General features: G+C 39.3%; 1 protein-coding gene across 3 annotated transcripts in view; it reads right to left on the bottom strand.

Moving 5' to 3' along the window:
* Window positions 1-4,596: 4,596 nt before the first annotated feature.
* Window positions 4,597-22,180, bottom strand: part of nherf1b (NHERF family PDZ scaffold protein 1b) — a 55,294-nt gene continuing 37,710 nt past the window's right edge. For 2 of the 3 annotated variants that reach the window (XM_039665610.2, XM_039665607.2), the window contains 4 exons: window positions 21,444-21,597; window positions 13,475-13,518; window positions 8,306-8,416; window positions 4,597-6,310 (listed from right to left, as the gene is read on the bottom strand). In XM_039665610.2, coding sequence (XP_039521544.2) covers window positions 6,164-6,310; window positions 8,306-8,416; window positions 13,475-13,518; window positions 21,444-21,597 — 456 coding nt within the window. In that variant the 3' untranslated portion in view covers window positions 4,597-6,163. The remainder of the gene's footprint in view (window positions 6,311-8,305; window positions 8,417-13,474; window positions 13,519-21,443; window positions 21,598-22,180) is intronic. The other variant, XM_039665608.2, reaches the window with a different exon arrangement.

Genomic DNA, 22,180 nt, shown 5'->3' with positions numbered 1-22,180 from the left:
TTACCTTCCACTGCTTCATGAGAAGCGGCAATGGCCGCGACATAAATTTTAAGGGTGGAGGGCGACAGCCTGCGCTCCAACCCTTCTTGCAGGAAGGAAAGCACGACCGGAATCGAACATCTCCGGGGGTCTTCTCCGCGAGAAGAACACCAGTTGACGAAGAGGTTCCACTTCAACGCATAAAGGTGTCTTGTGGACGACGCTCTTGCGGAAGTGATGGTTGCCGCCACCGCAGGTGGCAGCGAACTCAAACCTGCCTCGTCCCGTCCAGGGGCCACACGTGCAGCCTCCAAAGATCGGGATGAGGGTGCCACAGAGTGCCCCGTCTCTGAGAGAGTAGGTCCTGTCTCAGAGGAATAGGCCAAGGAGGTGCTGTCGCGAGAAGCATGAGTTCGGAGAACCACGTCTTGGTGGGCCAATAGGGGGCTACCAACAAGACCTGCTCCTCGTCCTCCTTGATCTTGCACAACACCCGTGCAAGGAGGCTCACTGGGGGAAACGCATATTTGCGTGGGCCCCGTGGCCAGCTGTGCGCCAGCGCATCTGAACCGAGAGTACCCTCGGTCAGGGAATAAAACTGGACGCAGTGGGTTGAGTCCCGAGAGGCGAACAGGTCTATCTGTGCCTCCCCGAACTGGTCCCAAATCAGCTGGACCAACTGGGGATGGAGTCGCCATTCGCCGGGGATAGGACGGACCCGTGACAGCTCGTCGGCTGCCAGGTTCCGGTCTCCAGGAATGTATACTGCACGAAGGGACCTCAGGTGCTTCTGACTCCATAATGGCGGGCGAGCTGCGACAACCGGCGCGAGCGTAGACCCCCCTGGTGGTTGATGTACGCTACTGCCGTGGTGTTGTCTGAACGGACAAGCACATGCTGGCCCTTGAGCAACGCTCGGAAGCAGTGCAGGGCTAGCCGTACTGCCAGCAGCTCGAGGCAATTGATGTGACCCATTGCACATGGCACCCCAACCCGTGGTAGACGCATCCGTGGAGACAACGAGATGCCTGGAAACTCGCTGAATAGGGACACCGGTCCGTAGAAAGCTGAGGTTCAACCACGGGAAGAAGGTTCGGCGTCATGCTGGAGTCACTGGAACTCGAAGCGAACCGCGATGCCATGCCCACCTCGGGACTCGATCGCGAAGCCACAGCTAAAGCGGTCTCATATGAAGCAAACCGAGCGGCGTTGCCGCGGCCGCGGATGCCATATGCCCCAGGAGCCTCTGAAACAGTTTCAGTGGAACTGCACTCTTGCCCTCGAACAGTCGAAGACAAGTCAGCAGTGAGTGCGCGCGCTCGTTCGTGAGCTGCGCGGACATGGCGACCGAGTCTATCTCCATGCCGAGAAAAGAGATCCTCTGCACGGGGCAAAGTTTGCTCTTTTCCCGGTTGACCCGAAGGCCCAGACGGGCTAGGTGCCGGAGCACCAGGTCTCTGTGTTCGCAAACCTGAGCTCGAGAGTGTGCTAGTATCAGCCAGTCGTCGAGATAGTTCAGGATGCGCACCCCGTGTTCGCGAAGGGGAACAAGGGCTGCCTCGACGATCTTGGTGAAGACGCGAGGGGACAGAGCTAACCCGAATGGGAGAACCGTGTACTGATATGCCTGGCCCTCGAAAGCAAACCGAAGAAACGGTCTGTGTCGAGGCAAAATGGAGACATGAAAGTACGCGTCCTTCAGGTCGATCGCTGCAAACCAATCCTGAAACCGAACACATTCGAGAATGCGTTTGGCTGTGAGCATTTTGAACGGTAGTCGATGGAGAGAACGGTTCAAAATGCGCAGGTCCAGGATTGGTCGTAACCCACCGGTCTTTTTGGGGACAATGAAGTAGGGGCTGTAAAACCCGAACCTCATCTCGGCTGGAGGGACCGTCTCGATTGCACCCTTCGCCAGCAGGGTCGCAATCTCCGCTCTCAAGACCGGGGCATTGCCACCGACCATCGTGGAGCGAACTCCCCTGAAACGGGGAGGAGACCGTGCGAACTGAATCGCGTAGCCGAATCTGATCGTTCTGATGACCCAGCGGGATAGCCCGGGAAGCTCTAGCCAGGCTTCCAGGAAGTGAACCAACGGGGTCATCCGAACCACAGACGTCCCTCCGTGAGAGATCGGGGGAGAATGGAGGGTTCCACTCTAACCCAATACTCCCAGCGGCTCGAGACAGCATGGCCGTCAGCTCGGGATCCGACACGGGCAGCGCTGGCACTCCCGAAGGGGGCAGCGCAGCCGCATCCTCATCTCCCGAGGACTCTAGCCCGCCTAGTGATGCTGTGATCGACATCACATCATCATCTGGAGCGCTGCTCGAAGCAGCCGGTACCACCGAAGAAACAGCCGACTGAATCGAACTAACACTCGCTGGCTCACGCACTGAGGCGGGAGGTGTGGCCTGAGGAATCGTCAGGGCTTTATTCCACACCGTCACCGTGAAATCACCAGATCCCCGGGTCGACGGGCCCCCCGTGAGGGAAGCCGATCGAGTAGGGGGGACCGGGACTCTCACTGAAGTCAGATCATTGAGTCTCGACCTCAGTGTAGAGATGGTCATGTTCCCACAGAAGGAACATGAGTCATCCACGAACGCTGCAGTTGCATGCTGAATGCCCAGGCATACAAAGCAGCGATCGTGACCATCAGATGACGATAGAAATCGACCACACCCAGAAGAACACGGGCGAACCGTCTTTAAAAAGACGTGCCGCGTGCAGCTCTTTCAATGAGAGGAGGAAATTCACTCTTTCAGCGCTGAGGCGACCAGGGAGAAGCGCAAAGTCTGGCAGACCACTGCTCAGATCGCAGGCGATGCAGAATCTCGCTGGGAACCGCCGTCACACCAACACTGAAGAGGACGCTCGTCTCGAAGAGTCTTGAACAGTGCTTTCAGGAGTGAAGAGGTTCTCTTGGCTCCGAAGCGAAAACATACTGCGGTTGCGTTCACTACCTCCTTTTATACTCACGGAGTAGGGCGGAGTACGCTATGCAAATTTCCACAGCCCCAATGCATTGCATGTCATTGGCTCGTTTTTAAATACTCGAAGAGGATTGGCTTTCTATGTGAAACCCCCGATCTCCGTCACTTCTGACGTAACTCGAAGTGACTACGAAAGGGAACTTATGTTAATGTAAAAATATTTTGCCATGAGTTATTAATCACATTGCACTGGGGAGTGAAGAAAACTTCTCAGATGACTGTACTTTAATTTAATTGATGGCTTTAATTGATTTATACTTGTGCCTATGGCCTTTATTTCTGACAGGAGTCCACATGTACAGAAAGGCCTAAAGAGTCTGCACACAGCAGTGATACAGGGGTGGCCAGTGTAGAGACAACTTTTCCTTTTTATTTGTTGCATGAGGGGTGTGTGACACAAACGACACAGGGTGAACGGTGTTCCCTATATGAGTCTTCAACAGAAAATAGAGTATTTAGAAAAAAACTAGAAAAAATGCACTAGAAATAGTTGCTTCAAAATAAACTTCAGAGTAAAATACACTATTTCACACAGAGTACTATTGCTGACCTTGCATAATATCTCTTTTAAAAAGATGACTGAATAACTGGCTTTTCTTTACAAAGAACTATTGAAATAAAACTCTAAGCAAATAGAGTTTTGCAAATTTGTCTTGTCTTTTATTTTAGGCTTAATTAAACTTTTTTTTTCTGTTTCTGATGTTGGCAATGTTGTGTAATATGGCACATGCAATGTCACAGGCCCTGTCAGGTGCAACCCTCAGGCTTCTCAGACCCTGAAATCTTCCCTTTATTGGCCAAAGCTCATGTCATTGTGTGCCCTTGTCCTAGAGCTGCATTGCAACTGGTCTGGGGTTTGGGTCAGGGAATGGGGTCATAAAACACCCGTCTCCGCAGGATCCTGTTGTAATCACCTGTATAATGCAAAAATGCAGTTCTCAGCATAAGTGTATGTAATACCGTGAGTTTGATATTTATAATTTTCCTTACCACGTTCAAATAATGTGCATAAATGTGAATCTGAAAATTCTTGAGTCATGCACAGATCCTGGCCATTTTGCTTTCACACACTGATTTGATATGGAACATGTTCACACACCATCTAAGAGATTTTACTCAGTCAACTGCCTTTTAAAAATATGGATATAATATTACTAATCTGGAATATTAAAAATTGTAATAGTAACTTGGCTGCACATTTACATTGTAAGCCCCCTTTCTGCTCACAAAATCCCTTCATTGAGGCCTTGATGGGAACATGCAGTCTGCAGTGTATGGCACCAATGAGGGACTGCAAGTCATAATCGTATTGGCTTGTTTAGCTGAGCCATCCTTTGAACAAACAAAACAAGCACTGACAATTTGTAAAAGAACAAATATTATACAGACACATGATATTTAATCTATTTAGATGATTGGTTAATTGCATTTGATAAATTATGCTTTCAATAAAACATTTGCAATGGGTTTGTGAGCGGCGTTTTTGGCAAAAAGAGTTTGTGTTGTATTTACACTGTTTTGACCAGCAGGAGTCGCCAGCGTGTAGAGTTTGAAACAGTAAATCATCATCAGTAACGCAAGTAAACACAGTGTGTATCAAAAGCATAAAACACTGCAGAAATCATTTGTCCACTATAATATATTTCTGAACAAAGTGGGATGCTCTATAAACGTGTTACATAATATAGAAATAACATAAATATGAAATAACATGACAACACAGTGATCAAGTGCAGGATTAAAAATGGCGTCTCAAAATACCTCACTGTTTGGAAAAAGACCATCATGCACTAACAGGAATTTACAGTGGGATCCAACCCAGGATGCAAGTCTTCATTTGTTCCTCCATTATAAGACAACGAAATGAGCTCCAGAAATCATTGATGAATCAAACTACATTGCTTTCACTCTAAGAAGATACGGTTACTGTAGAGCCTTAAACTGATAGTTCACTTTGAAATATATTGTTGATATGTGTTATCTTACCTCAAGGGCATCCAAGATGTAGGTGTCTTCGTTTCCGCAGTATTTTGATATTTTTCGGTCAAACCATTCTTGTCTATCAGTCATATAATGGAGGTCTATGGTCACCACCTCAAAGAGCATGCACAGAGAAGTCCAGATTAAACATGATTTAATAGTACACATTGATGGCCTAAGACACGAAACGAGCAGTTTGTGTGAGTCATGTTTAATCTGGACTTCTCTATGCATGCTCTTTGAGGTGGTGACCATAGACCTCCATTATATGACTGATAGACAAGAATGGTTTGACCTAAAAATATCAAAATTGAAACTACTGTGGAAACAAAGACACCTACATCCGGATGCCCTTGAGGTAAGATAAAACATACCAAAAATTAATTTCAAAGTGAACTATCCCTTTAAAGGGTTCTGTCAGCCACTTCATATATAGACACTTTTTGGCATAGAGAGTTCTATATAGAACCACACAGAACCTTTTAGTGTAGTACAGCCTCATACACAAAACTCACATACACACAAACACACTGAATTAGCCTCTGTTCAGAATAGCATACTAACATAATATCACTATTTCTGTATAGTATGCACACACATTTACAGTGTGACAAATTGATTGGAACTACAGGCAAGAGCTTTAACATCTGTTTTTCCTCATCGTCAGACATTAGAATACATATTTACACAAAATTGAATTAATAAAAATAAACTTTGATTTCAAAAAGACAACTGGAGACTGCCCATTAAATTAAACATGCAATGTAGAACAGCATGACACTACGGTTTTACTATATTTAACAGTAAGCTGAATTGGATGTGTAACGCACAGTATTTAGTGAGCGGTAATATTACAATAAGTACTCCATTCTGAACACAGCCAGTGATTGTAATGCATCACAGTCACATTCCGTTTGCCCCGTAGCTGATGTACTAATATAATCTGTTAGTAATTCAAATACATAATTCTGAATACATATAAATCTGTGTGTGCATACACACAGTACACACATCATATTGAGCCTACTTTAATGATAACCTCATTATAAGATCTGCTCTGTTTCATCAAGTCTTAAACAGAGCTGATGAATCACAGAGAGCAACATAGTTTCGGCCCACATGGATTCCACACGGCCCAGATGTGTGCCGAAACTACATTCCTTCTGGGATGGATGGATGGATGAGTGGATGGACGATCGTCTGGAGGTCTATAGGTTACTGAAGAGTTCATTTTTCTTGCTCCAGTCCATGGGCGGAGCTCTCTTATTGGAGCGTTTCTGGTGCGCGCGCTCTTTCACCTGCTGTAAGGACAGACTGAGCTCGGGGATAGCGTCTCTGATGGACGGCTCCACGGTCTGCAGAGAGGAAGACAAACAAAGATTAAGTTGTGAAATACCCTGAAACAGTGTAACTACAAGCGTGTGGAACAACGTTCTAATGGAAAATGTTTTCCCAATATTTCATTAGGGTAGTTTCAGAACGTTTTTACTGTATAATGCTAACTGTTTTTTTTAAATAGCATGTGAAACATTATGCGTAAATGTCAAATAGTGAAAAATGTGATTATTTGTATTGAATTCGCACTTAAGTATACTCTTTAAAGGGGTGGTAAAATGCCATTTTCACAAGATGTAAAATAAATCTGTTTGTGTGTGTGTGAAGTTTTAGCACAAAATACCCCACAGATATTTGTATATAGCATGTTAAAGTTGTCACTTTTTGATAACGTTTTGTGTCTGGCCCTTTAAATGCAAATGAGCTGCTGCAGAGGGCGGGGTTTCAAGAGCTCAGCTCACGCAGACACACTAAAATGATAGAAACTGTTCTGCCTTTTATGTTAAAATGGAGTCTGTCAAATATAGAGAGAAGCGACAACAGGACGACTCTGAATGGTTAGTTGATGAATTTATGTTGTCTTATCTTAAATTAGCATATTCTGTCATGTAATCTATAAATCGCTCATATAGGAACTGTTGTGAGATGCACAAGGATGCTAAAGTTTGAGCTGACTCTTATACAACCACTCTTCCTCTTCGAAACATGGACTGTGTGTTCACGGGGGCGTGGCTTATGTACATTTTAGGGTTAGTGATGTCACTAACCCGGGAGGAAGCTCGTGTAGTCCCTACCAGCCGTTTGTTGTAGTCCTTTTCTTTAAAAGCAAATATCTTCCTTTGCTTTGAACTTTGAGCGTTGTAACTATAGATAATGTCGTTTATGCTCAAACAGCAACATTTCACACTAACTAAAGTTAGAAAAGTGAAATCATACTTTACCACCCATTTAAACAAAACGTGCAGATACGTAGATAATATTACTGACATGAAAGGATACTTAAATGCACTAATTAGACTTTTAAAACTGCACTTTGTAATAATGCTAAATTAAAAGTTTTACTTTCATGTTTTGATCTTTTGACATGCTTTAAAGAAGCACTTATTTTAATGTGATGACTAACATACTTGAACTAACTTGATTAACTGTATTGTTAAAGGAGTGGTTCACATTTAAAAAACATTTGCTGATAATTTACTCACCCCCATGTCATCCAAGATGTCCACGTCTTTCTTTCTTCAGTCGAAGAGAAATTAAGGTTTTTGATGAAAACATTCCAGGATTTTTCTCCATATAATGGACTTCAATGGGAACCAAACAATTCAAGGTCCAAAAGACAGTTTCAGTGCAAACTGTTCAAAGGGCTTTAAACGATTCCAGACGACGAATAACGGTCTTATCTAGGACCCTTCGAGTCATGACGCGAAAAAAAAATTCGTTCATTTTGATCAACAGGAGAGCCACAAACGCGCATCACAGAACAGCGCAAGGCGAGCATTTGTGCTTATAAAACTTATTTATTTTTAAATGAACGATCGTTTCACTTGATAAGACCCTTATTCATCGTCTGGAATCGTTTAAAGCCCTTTGAACAGTTTGCACTGAAACTGTCATTTGGACCTTGAATTGTTTGGTTCCCATTGAAGTCCATTATATGGAGAAAAATCCTGGAATGTTTTCATCAAAAATCTTAATTTCTTTTCGACTGAAGAAAGAAAGACATGGACATCTTGGATGACATGGGGGTGAGCAAATTATCAGCAAAAGTTTTTTTAAAAAGTGAACTACTCCTTTAATATTACATTTAAAAAAATCAAAGTTTATATTACTTCCACTTTATTTGTTACACTTGAACGCTTTGTATTGTAGGATACAGTGTGTTTACTGCAGATTTTGGCAAAGTGAGAAACAGCATACAGTCGTGCAGAACCGCACACTACACTTATGATTTCCCCATGTCTTTCTATGGCAGAAACAGCGAGAGAAGTGTGTTAGTCTGCGGTTCTCAGTCTCACCTCAGGCGGCGGAGTCACGAGGGAGGCGTCGGAGGAGGCGTTGGAAGGGGACGGGCTGACTGATAACTTTGAGTCCTTCAGTTCCACCTCTTTGGCCACATTCCCATTTACCTAAACACAAGATTTCAGTCAGATGTCCTGTGAGAGCTATCAGGCCCCCTTTAACCATCTAATTCTAAGCGCATGGTCCACTTTTTCTAGTTTTACAACAGGAAAAATGGTCAGCCCGCTCGACGCACGCTACATAAATGTAATGAATTATTATTTATTATGATTCTCCCTATTCTCTCAAAGAGTAATGGGTGTGTTTTGGGTGTAATGTGCAATAAACCAATCATAGTCTCATCTCCCATTATCTTTAAAAGCCAGTTGCGCTCGCAACATTGGCGGATTAACTATTTACGTGGCGGGATTTGCAAGCAAAAAAAAAAAAAAAAAAAACCTGAACGCTTCTCAAGAGAGGAAAAGGCGCAGACAGACCATCAACGGGACGAACAACCCGGATTCCACCATCTATCACATTGTAACCCTTTAATTTTTAATATTTGTCGTGTTTGTGTGCTGCTACCTATATGCGCACATTACTAGGGCTGTCAAACGATCAATCACGATTAATTGCATCCAAAATAAAAGTTTGTGTTTACATAATATATTGTTTGTGGGTGCACTGTGTATAATTATTTTGTATATATATATAAATACACACACATGCATGTATATTTAAGAAAAAAAAATTATATATAAAATATTGATATTTATCTATAATATAAATTTTATATAAAACTATATACATGAAAATATTTCTTAAATATATACAAGCATGAGTGTGTATTTATATATATAAAATAATTATTCACAGTGCACCCACGTATATTAGCCTATGTAAACACAAACTTTTATTTTGGATGCGATTAATCGCGATTAATCGCTTGACAGCCCTACAAGCGCCCTAAAAAAACAAAAATAAATAAATAATATTGCGCCATTGACTTTAGACCAGGTTTCAGTTGCCCTCAGAAACAATGCACCTGAACACACCTTGTTCTCAGACCAGTAGCCCATGGGCGCACAGATGGGTGCAAATACATTTGCTATTTAAACAAAGTGCCGCAGGACGTAAAAATGATAAGTGCGTCGGGCTGAAACTAGCAAAACACACTTGCCTGGCGCTCTATTGCACTGGGTGTATGATAGGGCCCATTCTGTGGTTTGTGCACTAGGGGTCAGACTTGAGCCTGTGTTGAACCGTGTGACAGCTGCAGTGTGTGTGGCTCTGAGACTGAGCTTTATTAACTCTATGAGTGGGCAGCATTAGCCAGGCATCAATACTCCTCTGACAGCTGACAGCGCCTCCTTATTCCCTCCAGCTAGATACATCTAACACGTCAGCCATTAGCCAGAAGCTGAAGGATCCCTGCATCCCGCATCCTTTCCCTCTTTAGAGAAAACGTTCCCAGCGTGTCTCTCTCTCTCTCTCTCTCTATCTTTTCTGGAGACAAGGTCTCAAAACGTCCTAACTCCAGCAATGAGAGGCTGATCCGTCCATGTCAACTGCAGCGGGATGAGGGGAATTCAAAAATTATCACCGGCCACGAAATTGTATTTTTGCCTGATAATCTCGTCTTATTTTTATTGAAAGTATATATTTTTAGCCTGTATGATGGTGTGTCTTGCATAAGTCATCGTGTCACTAGCGGCGACATATACAAGGCAGTCTCTGTCTCGCAGGCGAACTGTTCCTGTCACAAAAAAACTACAGATATGTCATGATTATGTTCCTTAGGTTTCATTGTGGTGGCATAATGTGAGAAATATTACACTTTCACTGAGCTCTGAGCACTATAGCTACATTAAATCCCTCCAGCGGATAGCCATTAATCATGTCAATTTCTGAATAAAGGATTGATCTTCAACCTCTAATGGTCTTCTGTCATGCCTTTTCTAACTTTCGTCATTGGCATAATCACAATTAAAGCAGCACTATGCAGTTTTTTTACATTAACTGAATAGCTTCGAAGTTATCGCAATGGTTATATGACTATTTTCGGGTTGAATGTTGGCCGAACTAAATTTTTCTGAGTCACTTCGGTTGTTTTGTTCGTTGAATGAACCAAATGACTCGAAAAAAGATTCGTTCATTTTGATGAACGATTTTGAACAGGAGAGTCACAAACGTGCGTCACAGAACAGAGCAAGGCGACCATTTGAGCTTATAAAACTTAAACTTAGTTATTTATTTTTAAAATGAGCGATCGTTTCGCTTGATAAGCCCCTTATTCACCGTCTGGAGTCGTTTAAAACCCTTTGAACAGTTTGCAGTCAGTTTGCACTGAAAGAGTCGTTTGGACCTTGAACCGTTTGGTTCCCATTGAAGTCCATTATATGGAGAAAATCCTGGAATGTTTTCATCAAAAACCTTAATTTATTTTCGACTGAAGAAAGAAAGACATGGACATCTTGGATGATCCAATAATAGGCTAATATTAAAAGATGTAAAGGTTTCCAATAACCTCTGAGAAACCTCTTGTAATTGTGTTTTTCTGCTATGAGAACTATGTAGGCCAATACAAACTATTCCAGTTCGAGTTTATTTATTAAAGAGCACACAGAATAACAAATAAAAACCCCACAGGAAAGTGCACACGGCTAACAACTGAGAATGTACAGCATTTGCTTCGCTGGTTAGATTCAAAACATCTAATAGCAGAACTTTTTACTAAATAAAACATTTGAAGAGCATGATATTTAATCACAAACGAACCAGATTTTGTCCACGATGCTCAATTTTATTAAAGCAACGAGACGTCATTATAATATTTGCCACATTTCTCTTGAATGTTGAGAACTGGAGTCAGTGAGGATACTAGCATGTTGTGTTTTTTGGTCAGCCATGTAAAGAATGAGGTGTGTCTAAGCAGTGTGTATTCGAAAACAAGTCATCTATAATTGAATTTGACAAGACAAGAAACATTAACAGAGCCGTTTTCAGCATATTAGGCATATGATCAAGAGTGAATGTGAGTATATTTTCAATTCAATTATGACAACTCTCTAAACAGCGCATGTTAATGAATATGGAAACAGCAAAACACTTCATCACTACATCTATATTGTTAAGCAGTTTTTGTAATTACACATTTGAGCTGGATTTTCTCCACATTTGAAATGTGTTACAGGGATAGTTCACCCAAAAATGTAAATGTTGTCATCACTTACTCAAGTCGTTCCAAACCTGAATGACTTTATTTCTTTAATGAAACACATAATGGCTTTCCACACTTTAATTGTCAATTAATAAACCCAGAGTAAACTGAATCCTGGGTTATCTTGCTAATGTTTCACATTGCTCGTGATTTACCCGAAGGTTAACATTTAATCCTGGGTATTCATAAACTCACGTTTCACACGGTACATTCCTAAACCCTGGGTTAAAGCTACAATACCTGCGATTTTATGCCGCTAGAGGGCGCTACATTCAAAACAACAACAACGGCTTTGCTTGATGACGCCGTGGAGGAACGCGGAATGATGGGAACTGTTGTTTTCAACTCCACCGTCGATAAATCAGTCAGACGGGAATCGAAAATTAGTTGTCATGGATGAGGTAAAGTTCGATTTCGTTAAACTGAAATAACCGCAAGAAAATTCAGGTTTAAAAGTAAATTAGTTATCACAGATGTTAGGGGAGAGCCGGGACGGTTGAAACACTTTTCAGATAAACGTCGTTTTCTAAGATACAGCCAGCAGTTCACAGTCCGAGAAGTATTCGCGGTGAATATGACCTTACGATTTTTCACATCATATGCATTGACAACAAGACATTCGAACAATAATACTAATTGTTTTGCATCGTTTACCGACATGAAATTTGAGTACAGAACACGGTGTTACTCACCCGTCAAGTAAAACACGTGCAAGATCGGCGTCTCTTTCTAGTTAGAGTTTTTCACGAAGTTCTCTCCATTTAGGAACCGATGTTGAGCTGGTTTTATTTCTCTTGTCACAAATTCTTCTTGGGTCGTTTGGTTGACCCGTTCGTTGACGTTTGCGGTTATGAGACTTGTCTTTGTCGACAGAACCAGGTGCAATCGCTAAAGAATAGTTGTGCTCCATTCCACAACAAATGCGCGAAACAAGCTGACGTTTGACGCTAACGCACAACTACAACTTCCGCATTTGTCCAGGACTACACGCAGTACGAGCGGAAACCGAGGTAACGCGGATATGACGCGGTTTACTGGCGACTCCCAGCTCACCCCTGCTCACACGCCCCGTTTCCTTGGTTAAAATCTAAATTTTCTCGCGATTTAAACGTTGTTTGAAACATTTGGAATATTGTAAGTTATCATCTTAACTAAATATATAACACTGGCCTTGTGATTTTGGGATATTTTTAATGCAAAAATCTTAGGTATCCACCTAACTTCTTAACTTCTTTATTTGCATATTTGTAGTGTCAGTATCCCTGATTGGATGAATTGGTCACTGAGGTCCCAATAAATGTATTCCTTAAAGGTCATCTTTAATCGCCAAAATTATTTATTTAAAGAGTTTTTTTCTTAAAATATCTTGAATGTATCTCGACACCCTTGCCTCATTTAGTATGCACGGTTTTATGAATATTCAAATGAGCCCCGCCTCCACTTACTCCCTCAGCTCAGAGATCCACTGGTTGACGATCACACGTTGATCTGATTGGTTACAAGGTCGTGTGTGACGTCAGAAACACCAGCGATTTCAAACCGTGTTTATGAGACTGTCTTTGGTTCACTGCAGTTTTAAGCAGAAAATACTCAGCAATGCTGTCGACTTATGAATTTACACATTAAAGCGTATTAAAAACACCACATAGACATATAAACAACATTACAAACTCGCTTTTCACCACAGGACGTTTCTTCTTTATTGCACCGTGAACTGTATATACTTCAATCTCACTTTTTAGTTTCTTTAAGTACACTCCGAGTAAACTAAAAGATTTTTAGACTGCAAGTTTACAGTAAGTTTTCTTTAAGCATACTTATAGTTTATTCCAAGTACTGCATACTACACAAGGCTAAGTACATAAAAGTAGACTGAAAGTGAGAAAATGATGACCGAACTTAATTTTGTTGAATTATGCCCTTAATATGGCCAGCTAGTGTTCTGTGATGTGAGCGGTTGTCTTACCTTGTCCTCCATGTCTCCGTTGAGCACAGGTTCAGGCAGCGGTCCTGCGGGGGCAGACAGAAGCAGCACGGGTCAGTCACAGATCACACAACTGCCCTCAGTACATCTGCATCGGTCATACGGGACACTTTCTCCAATACTGCTCCTCATCAGAGACAGCCAGGACGCGTCGCAAAGATTAAACAAGACACTTCCAAACACCAAGAGATAGCTGCTATGACATTCACTCCTCCTCGGGTTGCAGAGAGCAGATGTCGACTCGGTTACATACTCAGCACAGGTATTCGCTTCATTTATTATTCAGATGACGATAATCACCGTGGTGAGATCCGTGATACCTGGATACCTGTCGACCCCCACAGGGAACAAAATCTAGACGCCTTCATCGTGGATTACACTTTAACAAATGACAAAATGTGAAAAAGACGTACACCTTAGCATACTTCTACTTCTGTTGTCTTTGAAATACTGCTGCATGTACTGACACACTGTACAAAAAAATATTTTCAAGATTTGTTATCACAACATTTTTTCTTTTGTCAAATCAACTTAAATAATTTATTTAGTTGAGATAACTTATTATTTTGAGTTTCTGGTGATTAAATCATTCTCCTTCATTGTATTAACTCACTTTTTCCAGTTCAAACAACTTAAAATTTTAAGGCAACCAGGTTACTTACTTTTTTTAAGTTAAACCAACAATATTTTTTTACAGTGTATGTGAAGAGTTCAGATGCAAAAGCCTCTAAATGCCATTTGATATTTTCTTCTTTAATGATGATTTTGATCAAACTTGTATATTTAAGTTCAGTAATTTCACTTAAATGGCAATGATAATTACCTATTAATTGTTATTTAAATTAAATTACTGAACTTAAATATACAAGTTTGATAAAAAATCATTATTAAAGAAGAACATTTCAAATGGCATTTAGAGGCTTTTGCATCTGAACTCTTCTATATATATATCAACTTAAATCAAGATGCATTTAGTCAAGTACAATGACAAAAAAGTTTTGATTAAATCAAACACAATTATCTGCCAATGGTGTAAGAAATATAATCTTGTTTTCTGTTCTTGTTGTTCCTTTTTCCTTCAGTGATTCTGCTTGTTGTCATCAGGTGTCTTTACTAATGCTCAATAATCATTTATTTATGTATATTTATGGACATCTCATGTTAAACTTCATGTCATTTACCTTAATTTAAAGAAGAAGGTCTGTTTTTTTCAGTGGTCTGAATATCTGTATTTTTAGGGAAAGTTATCAGTTTATATTTATATATATATATATATATATTTTAAAAAAGTGACTTAAATTTTACTGCATTTCCCCAACTCTGAGATAAAAAAAAATAAGATTTCTATTGTTATACACATCAGAATTTTGCACATGAAAATCATGACAATTGCCTTTATTTATTTATTTTTTTTTAAAAAGACTTTTTCACAGTAAAACTATAAGAATATTTACGTGTGAATGTATACATGTTTAAGTAAGTTCACACTTCTGATAAATAATGATACCAACATCCTCTCTGTAAATATACTTTGCAAACAGTCTGACTTGCAAGAAATGTTTAAATATCCCAAGTGACTACCGTGGCTCAACTATATGTTTATCAAGCGACGCGAATACTTTTTGTGCGAAAAAAACAAACAAAAATAACGAGTTTATTCGACTATTTCTTTTCTTCCTTGTAGGCCAGAACGAGACTTCCTTATAGATTTCCATGACGCATGCGCGAGAATTGCGATCTAAGCTGGTGTAAGCAGATCGCAAATCTCGCGCATGCGTCGTGGAAATCTATAAGGAATTCTCGTTCTGGCCTACAAGGAAGAAAAGAAATAGTCGAATAAACTCGTTATTTTTGTTTGTTTTTTTCGCACAAAAAGTATTCGCGTCGCTTGATAAACATATAGTTGAGCCACGGTAGTCACTTGGGATATTTAAACATTTTCTTCATTGACTTTCTGGGCCGTCAAGAGCCAGTCCCTTAGGAGCCAATGTGGTAGTTATACAGCTCTCAAATTTAATCAAAAATATCTTCATTTGTGTTCCGAAGACGAACGAAGGTCTTACGGGGTTGGTACAGCATGGGGGTGAGTAATTAATGACTTAATTTTCATTTTTGGGTGAACTAACCCTTTAAATATGTTTTGGTTCCAAGAAAACGATGACCCTACCGCCAGCTATTTCTTTCCGAAGGGTTTCTAGGAAGAAGAGTAAAGCAATGAGACAGATAACCGAATTGGAAAATAATCCCGACCCCCTTCCCGCCGCCTTGTCTCTAAATCTCTATATTTCTACCGCCGTCTGAAGGATATATGAGTGGAAGAAGACTGCAGGGAAGGTTTGATAACAGGTCCATCTGGCCTCTGATCGGCACAAAACACACATCACTGGCTGTTTGGACACTTCAAAATGCCCTTCAGTCCCAATACGGCAATCTGAGAGCCACTCCAGACCAGCACCTTGGAAACCACACAAGTCCTCCTTCCACATTTGGCTGACAGGCAGCAGAGAGAGACAGTGTGTGTGTGTGTGTTCAGACAGAGCAGTGCAACTGAGTGTGAAAGAGAAGTGTGTAGAGAAAATAATCTTTCAATCTGAAAAACCCAATGCCATAGAAGAACCAGTTTGGGTTCCACAAAGAATCTTTTAGTAAACAGTTGTTAAATCTGATTAACCTTTTTCAACAATTCAGAATCGTTTGTGTAATAGAAAGATTCCATGGATGTTGGCGGTTCTTCGTGGAACTACAGCTAACACACTTTTGTTCTAAGAACGTTTTCCAAACATTCCGACACGTTAAAATGTTTCCTTGATGTTAGCGGAACGTTTTTTTTTAAAAGGTTGGTTTGATGTTCCTAAAAAATTCTAATAATGACTCAACATTCCAGAAATGTTGATTTGTAACATTCCAAGAACATAAAAATGTCCAGTATCCTTAATGTAGGCCTATTAAAGGTTAAACATTCATGTTTGGGTCAAATACGGACAAACCCAACCATTGCTTTACATTTTTTAATAACATTTTTAAACCCAATAATTGGGTTTGTCCGTATTTGACCCAAACATCGGTTGAAACAACACTGTCAAAAATTTGGAGTAGGATTTACTTGAAAAAACCTTGCTAAACGATCTCACTCAGAAAATGTTAGTAAATTTACAAAGATTTGCCAAGTAAAAACCTAAACATATTTAGCAGTAGCTTTAATTAGAAATCTTAAAGTTAAATTTACTTGGAATGTGGAATTAAGTAAACTTTACAAAAAATAAGTAATTTTAACTCGGCTTGTAAAAGGTTGATTAATACTGATTTCCTTTGCCTTTGTATTACACTTCACTAAAACAATTATCTTGAATTTTATTAGTCATTTATAGTATGTTCTTTACTTAGATCATCTAAGTAATTTATATATCATGTCAGACTTTAAGCCTTATGTGAATGCAAACACCTCAATACTTGGTAGACAATACACAATGGTGGTAACATTTGATGGATCGTTTTTGTGTTTGAATGTGTCGTTTTAAGCAAAAAATTTACTCGAAATGTCACAAAATGGCAATTTACTAATACTGAAAACAAAAATCAATGATAAAACAGTGTAAATACAGCTGGAAACCAGTGAAAAATGAACCTCATTAATTATTCAAGGTCCAGTGCATGATGGGAACCCCAGTATCAGAAAAGTTGAGTAATTTTTACTTAATTTTATTGAGTTGATATTACACTTTCATTTATACTCGCTTGAAATAAGTACTGATATGGAATTTACTTAGTTTTTTACATTCTTGCCTGAACTAACTTTTTCAAGTAAATTACATTGGGTTTTTTCACTAGTATTTACTTAACCAAAAAATCATTTTTTACAGTGAACCCAGCATTTTTCAAGTGAAGCAGAATTACTGAAGGAAAGAGAAACAACAAGAACAGAAACTACAACTGACTTCCAGACACAGTCTTAGATGAAATCAACTGAACATAAAAAATAAATAAATAAATAAACTGCTTGAAAAATATAAAGTGATTGATGAAAGTCAATATGGATTCAGAAACAAAAGATCAGGTGATCTATGGTTTTAATTAATGCAATAAAAGAATTAAATGCACTGGACAATAAAAAATGTAAATGTAAATGTAAAAAACAAAATACCATTGGAATATTTATTGATTTGAAAAAAATCATGCAATACTATTCAAGAAACTAGAAAGGTACGAGATATGAGGAGTGGAGACTGGGGAAAAAGCTTAAGTGACAGAAGTCCTCAACTGTCATGTAATTTCTTATGGTGTCCCCCAGGGGTCAATATTGGGCCCTAAATTATTCAACTTCTACATCAATGCGATATTTAAAGGGTAATTAAACCCCTGGTCAGAGCCTGACTCCACCCACTGGCAATATTTGAAAAATGCTGAAAAAGTGGGCAGACCCCAGTGGAGATAGAGAAGACGAAATAGATGCTAAAACACTCTATCCTGATCGTTTTCTATACTCACAATTCCAACTCCTGACTCGCTACAGTGGTTTTGACGACACAAGCTGGTTTTTATACTGCCAAGGGCGGAGCTCGCGTGGTGAGCTGAAACGCGTACGTCACAAAGTGCGGAAGATCCAATAGGAAAATTCAACTGCAGTAGCCACCGTTCAACCTGCAGAGGGCAGCACTAAGACGTTTTTACACCATATATTGTAGAAATAAAACACTTTATAAACAAATGTCAAAAACGTGACTAGAATCAATGACTGGTATTAATAAAGATCCATTCTTACAGATCATTAACTAAAAAAAGTTGGTTAAAATGTTTCAAAATTACTTAAGTGTGTTTTGTTTGCAGATGACACCAACATTTTCTATTGTGATGACAATTATGATTATCTAATTATGAAAGCTTTGGTAATTAGATAAAAAAAAAAATACGTTAAAGATTGAGAATGAAAATGTCTCTGTGTTTTACAATAGATAATAAACTCACATCAGACACAAAGTCTCCAAAAGCCTTTCAATGATAAATCAAGCTAAACATGTCCCTGATTACAATACACTCCATACCCTGTATTGTTCCCTACCGTACTTAACTTATTGTGTCGAAGTATGGGGAAATAATTATAATAACTCCTTACAGTCATTACTTATCTTACAAAAAAAAGGGGCTATACGTACCATACACAAGGCTGAATATCTTGAACACAAAAAAATACAGGACCATGTCAAATTCAACAAGGCACAACTCTTATTTAAAGCTTTTCACAACCTGATAATATATAAAAGTTATTCCCAGAGAGAGAGAGAGAGCGAGCAGTTGTACAGTTATAACCACCAGGAGGAGTTTCTGTGTGTCTGTATTGAACTGTGAAATAGTCTGGGGCTTGAACTTAATGTCAAAGTATTCACCAGTTTAAAGCACTCTATAAACAGAAGGTCTTGTCACAGTACAAGGAGGGCGGGGTTTAGTCGTCTAGGTGTTGTATTCATGTATTCATTGGCCGTGTTATCTTACCTTGGAGGTATTCTGATTACCATTGCTGGTGTCACTATAACTATATAGATGTATTCGTGTTTTCATCGGATTACCATTACTGGTATTACTATAATATATGGTGTGTATTTAAGATATGCTTTTTTTCTTCATGAGTATAAATAAGATTTTAATTGAGAGTAATGATAATTTCAACAATTAAGGAGGAAGCTACCTTTGTTTTTCTCTATTTATTTCCTTTACTTGTAACAGTTTTTACTTTAGTTGGTCTCTTGTTAGTGCATTTGAGTTTCAGGTGTTTTCAGAAAAATTATAAAATGATTTGATAAAGATTTGATGCATTGATTTGATTTGATGCATTGATAAATAGACTGATGGAAAGGCAGACAAACATGTTTGTTTTAATGACAGCCAAATAACTGCATTAAAGTGGTTTTAACTGCTTTTCCTGTAGTTTCATGACAGACTTGATTAAGCAAAAAAGCAATAAACAAATTCAAGAGTTGACAACCTCTTCAGTAAAAGTTGAGAGACACTTCAGGCATCAACACTCATCATACAACCCTTGACAATGGTGACAATCAAAATAATTCAAATATAAATAGTAAAACATTTCAGCTGCAAGGAGTTTTGTATGCTTGCATAATACATGTCACAACTGCTGAATCCCATATGCTGATTGATGCTGTCTGTGAGTGTCTACATAACACTGTAGTTTCTAACTTCCTGCTCGCATGTTTTTTTTTAATTTTTCAGAAAGTCACATGGTAAGCAGCACAATATTTAAGCCTCTGGGGTTGTTCGGCCCAAATGGACCCGAAGAATTTAAATAAAAAATTTTTTTAAATCACAGCTTCCTCGGAATGGTCCGAAATTTGGTGACTTTGTTGGTATTTGGTATTTGAACACCCAAAAAAATTGGGGACAGGATGTGAATAGTCTAAGTGGTTGGAAAAAAAAATAGTCACACTTGGGGGTGTTCGGGTCCAAATGGACCCGTATGGAAAATGAATGGAAAATTGGCAAAAATGTGAAAATACTGAGTTTTTTTGTGCGTACAATCTACAAATCAGCCACAATCTTGAAAAAAAACACACAACAGTGTGTATAAAACACAATTTTATACACAAACACACCAAAAAATTCAGATTATACATGTGTTTTGCATTTTTAAAATGCTCAGTTTGTCCACCAGATGGCGTCCATCTCATTTAAAAAATTGCTTTTTTGAGGCCTAGGCTTGACTCTAAAATGAAATACAGCTTTAAAAAAAAAAAAAAAAATTATATTATATTCAATGGTGGGAAATTTTGTCTTAATAATTGCATTTATACTAATTATAATTTATTTTTTATTTTTTTTAAATTTTCTCAAAACACCAAAAAAGAAAAGAAAAAATATTATAAAAAACGAGTAAAAATAAAAAAAAATCATAATTTTTTTTTTTTTTAAATATGAATCCCAGCCTTTGGGTCCATTTGGACCCGAAAACCCCGAGTGTGACTCTGAAACGAACGACCCCAGAGGGTTAAACGCACGAATAACAAAACACACGTCTGATCAGTGATTAGACTTCAAATGTGATCCAATGATGTCACCATTAATTAACAGCCAACATCATCTGAAATTATTCACTACAATGACATATTTAAACTTTTTTTTTTTTCCATTAAAGTTGCTTGAATGTAACTCTACACCCTTGCCTCATTTAGTATATGCGGGACCATAAATATGCAAATGAGCCCTGCATATACATTTAAACAACATTAAAAACTTGATTTTCACCACAAGGTGAAACTTTAATAGAGTGTTTGTTCAATATTATCTGGTTGTTCTCAAAAGGTTAGCACAACGATATTTATGTAGACGTTTTTAAAACGTTCTTCAAATGTTAACGTTCCTGGAAGAATGTTTGTTCATAACTTTGAGAGAACCTTGCCAGAACGTTAGCTAAAGTCATGACAACGTTCGCTGTTAGCGGGATTGCTAACTGTTAGTTGTTAGCTAGTGCTCCCAGTCCCTGTTGACAGCTAATCCCACGGCCTCACTGTGAAAAGAAAACAGCTATTCAAACCGAAACGCAGTGATTCTGGCAGAAAACAGACTGATCATGAGTATTAAATGAGCCTCGCTGAAAACATCACCACCTGAGACATCTAAAAGCCTTCATCTGGTCAATCCTGCCATTTTTACTCAAACAGATGTTTACTCAAACTGATAAAACGCAATAGCAGTGATAACAGCTAAGGAGAGTTTCCACTAGTGCTGACGCCAACAACTTGCTAGGTAAATAAAACGAGTAAACATTGTGTCTCCACTCACTCATGACTAAGTTGTGTCAAACACACACACACAGTTTCCATGGCTGCAATAGGAAACCCAAACCCAGCGCAGCGAGAGAGACACGCTCCTAGAGAGATGCCATGGGGAGTTACAGCTGCTGGAAACATGTTGACGTTTTACTTCATGTTTTGTGTGTGTGTACCTGTGAGGTGTTCTGCGGTGGGCGTCACTCGACACTTCTTGAAGAAAGCATCTGTTTCTGGATCTACGACCAAGAGTGTGGTGTCTTCACCCCCGGCTCTAATAGCAGCCACCACATCTGCATGCTGCTTCCCCTCCACTGAAACCGCGTTCACCTGAGGACAAACAGCACATCAGGAGACATTCACTGACTCACACTTAAAGGGACAGCTCACCCCAAAAAAAAAAAAAAATAAATTCTGCCTTGACATTTCTGTCCCTCATGTCGTTCCAAACCCTTAAGACCTTTGCTCATCTTCGGAACACAAATTAAGATATTTTTTGATGATTTGGGGCCGGTAAGCTGATCGGATTTTGGTTATCGGATCTTGAAAATGGGTTGTTCAAAAGGGAAAGAAGGAATCTGAAATCAGATTAGATCAGGGAATCCAATCCTAGTTTTAATCTGGATCAAACCTTCAGTTTGTGTTGTTTAAATTTGGATAAAATTTGATCAAAAAAAAAATAAAAACAGGATTATCCTGATTCCAACAGGGGGTACGATTTCAAGGTGGATTTCAGGAAGAATATGTTGTAAAACTTTAAAATTGGTCGAATAATACATTTGTATCATTTAGTGTACATACTTTTATTTATATTTTGCATTTGACTTGTGTAACCATTGTAACAGTGATAAAGTAGACATAGGCTAACAATTAAGCTATTGAGTATAGTAAAGTAAAAATAAAATAAAAATGA

Source organism: Pimephales promelas, chromosome 3, assembly GCF_988280905.1.
Source record: "Pimephales promelas chromosome 3, fPimPro1.hap1.1, whole genome shotgun sequence".
Taxonomy (NCBI): Eukaryota; Metazoa; Chordata; class Actinopteri; order Cypriniformes; family Leuciscidae; genus Pimephales; species Pimephales promelas.
This window is presented reverse-complemented; position numbering and strand designations above follow the sequence as displayed.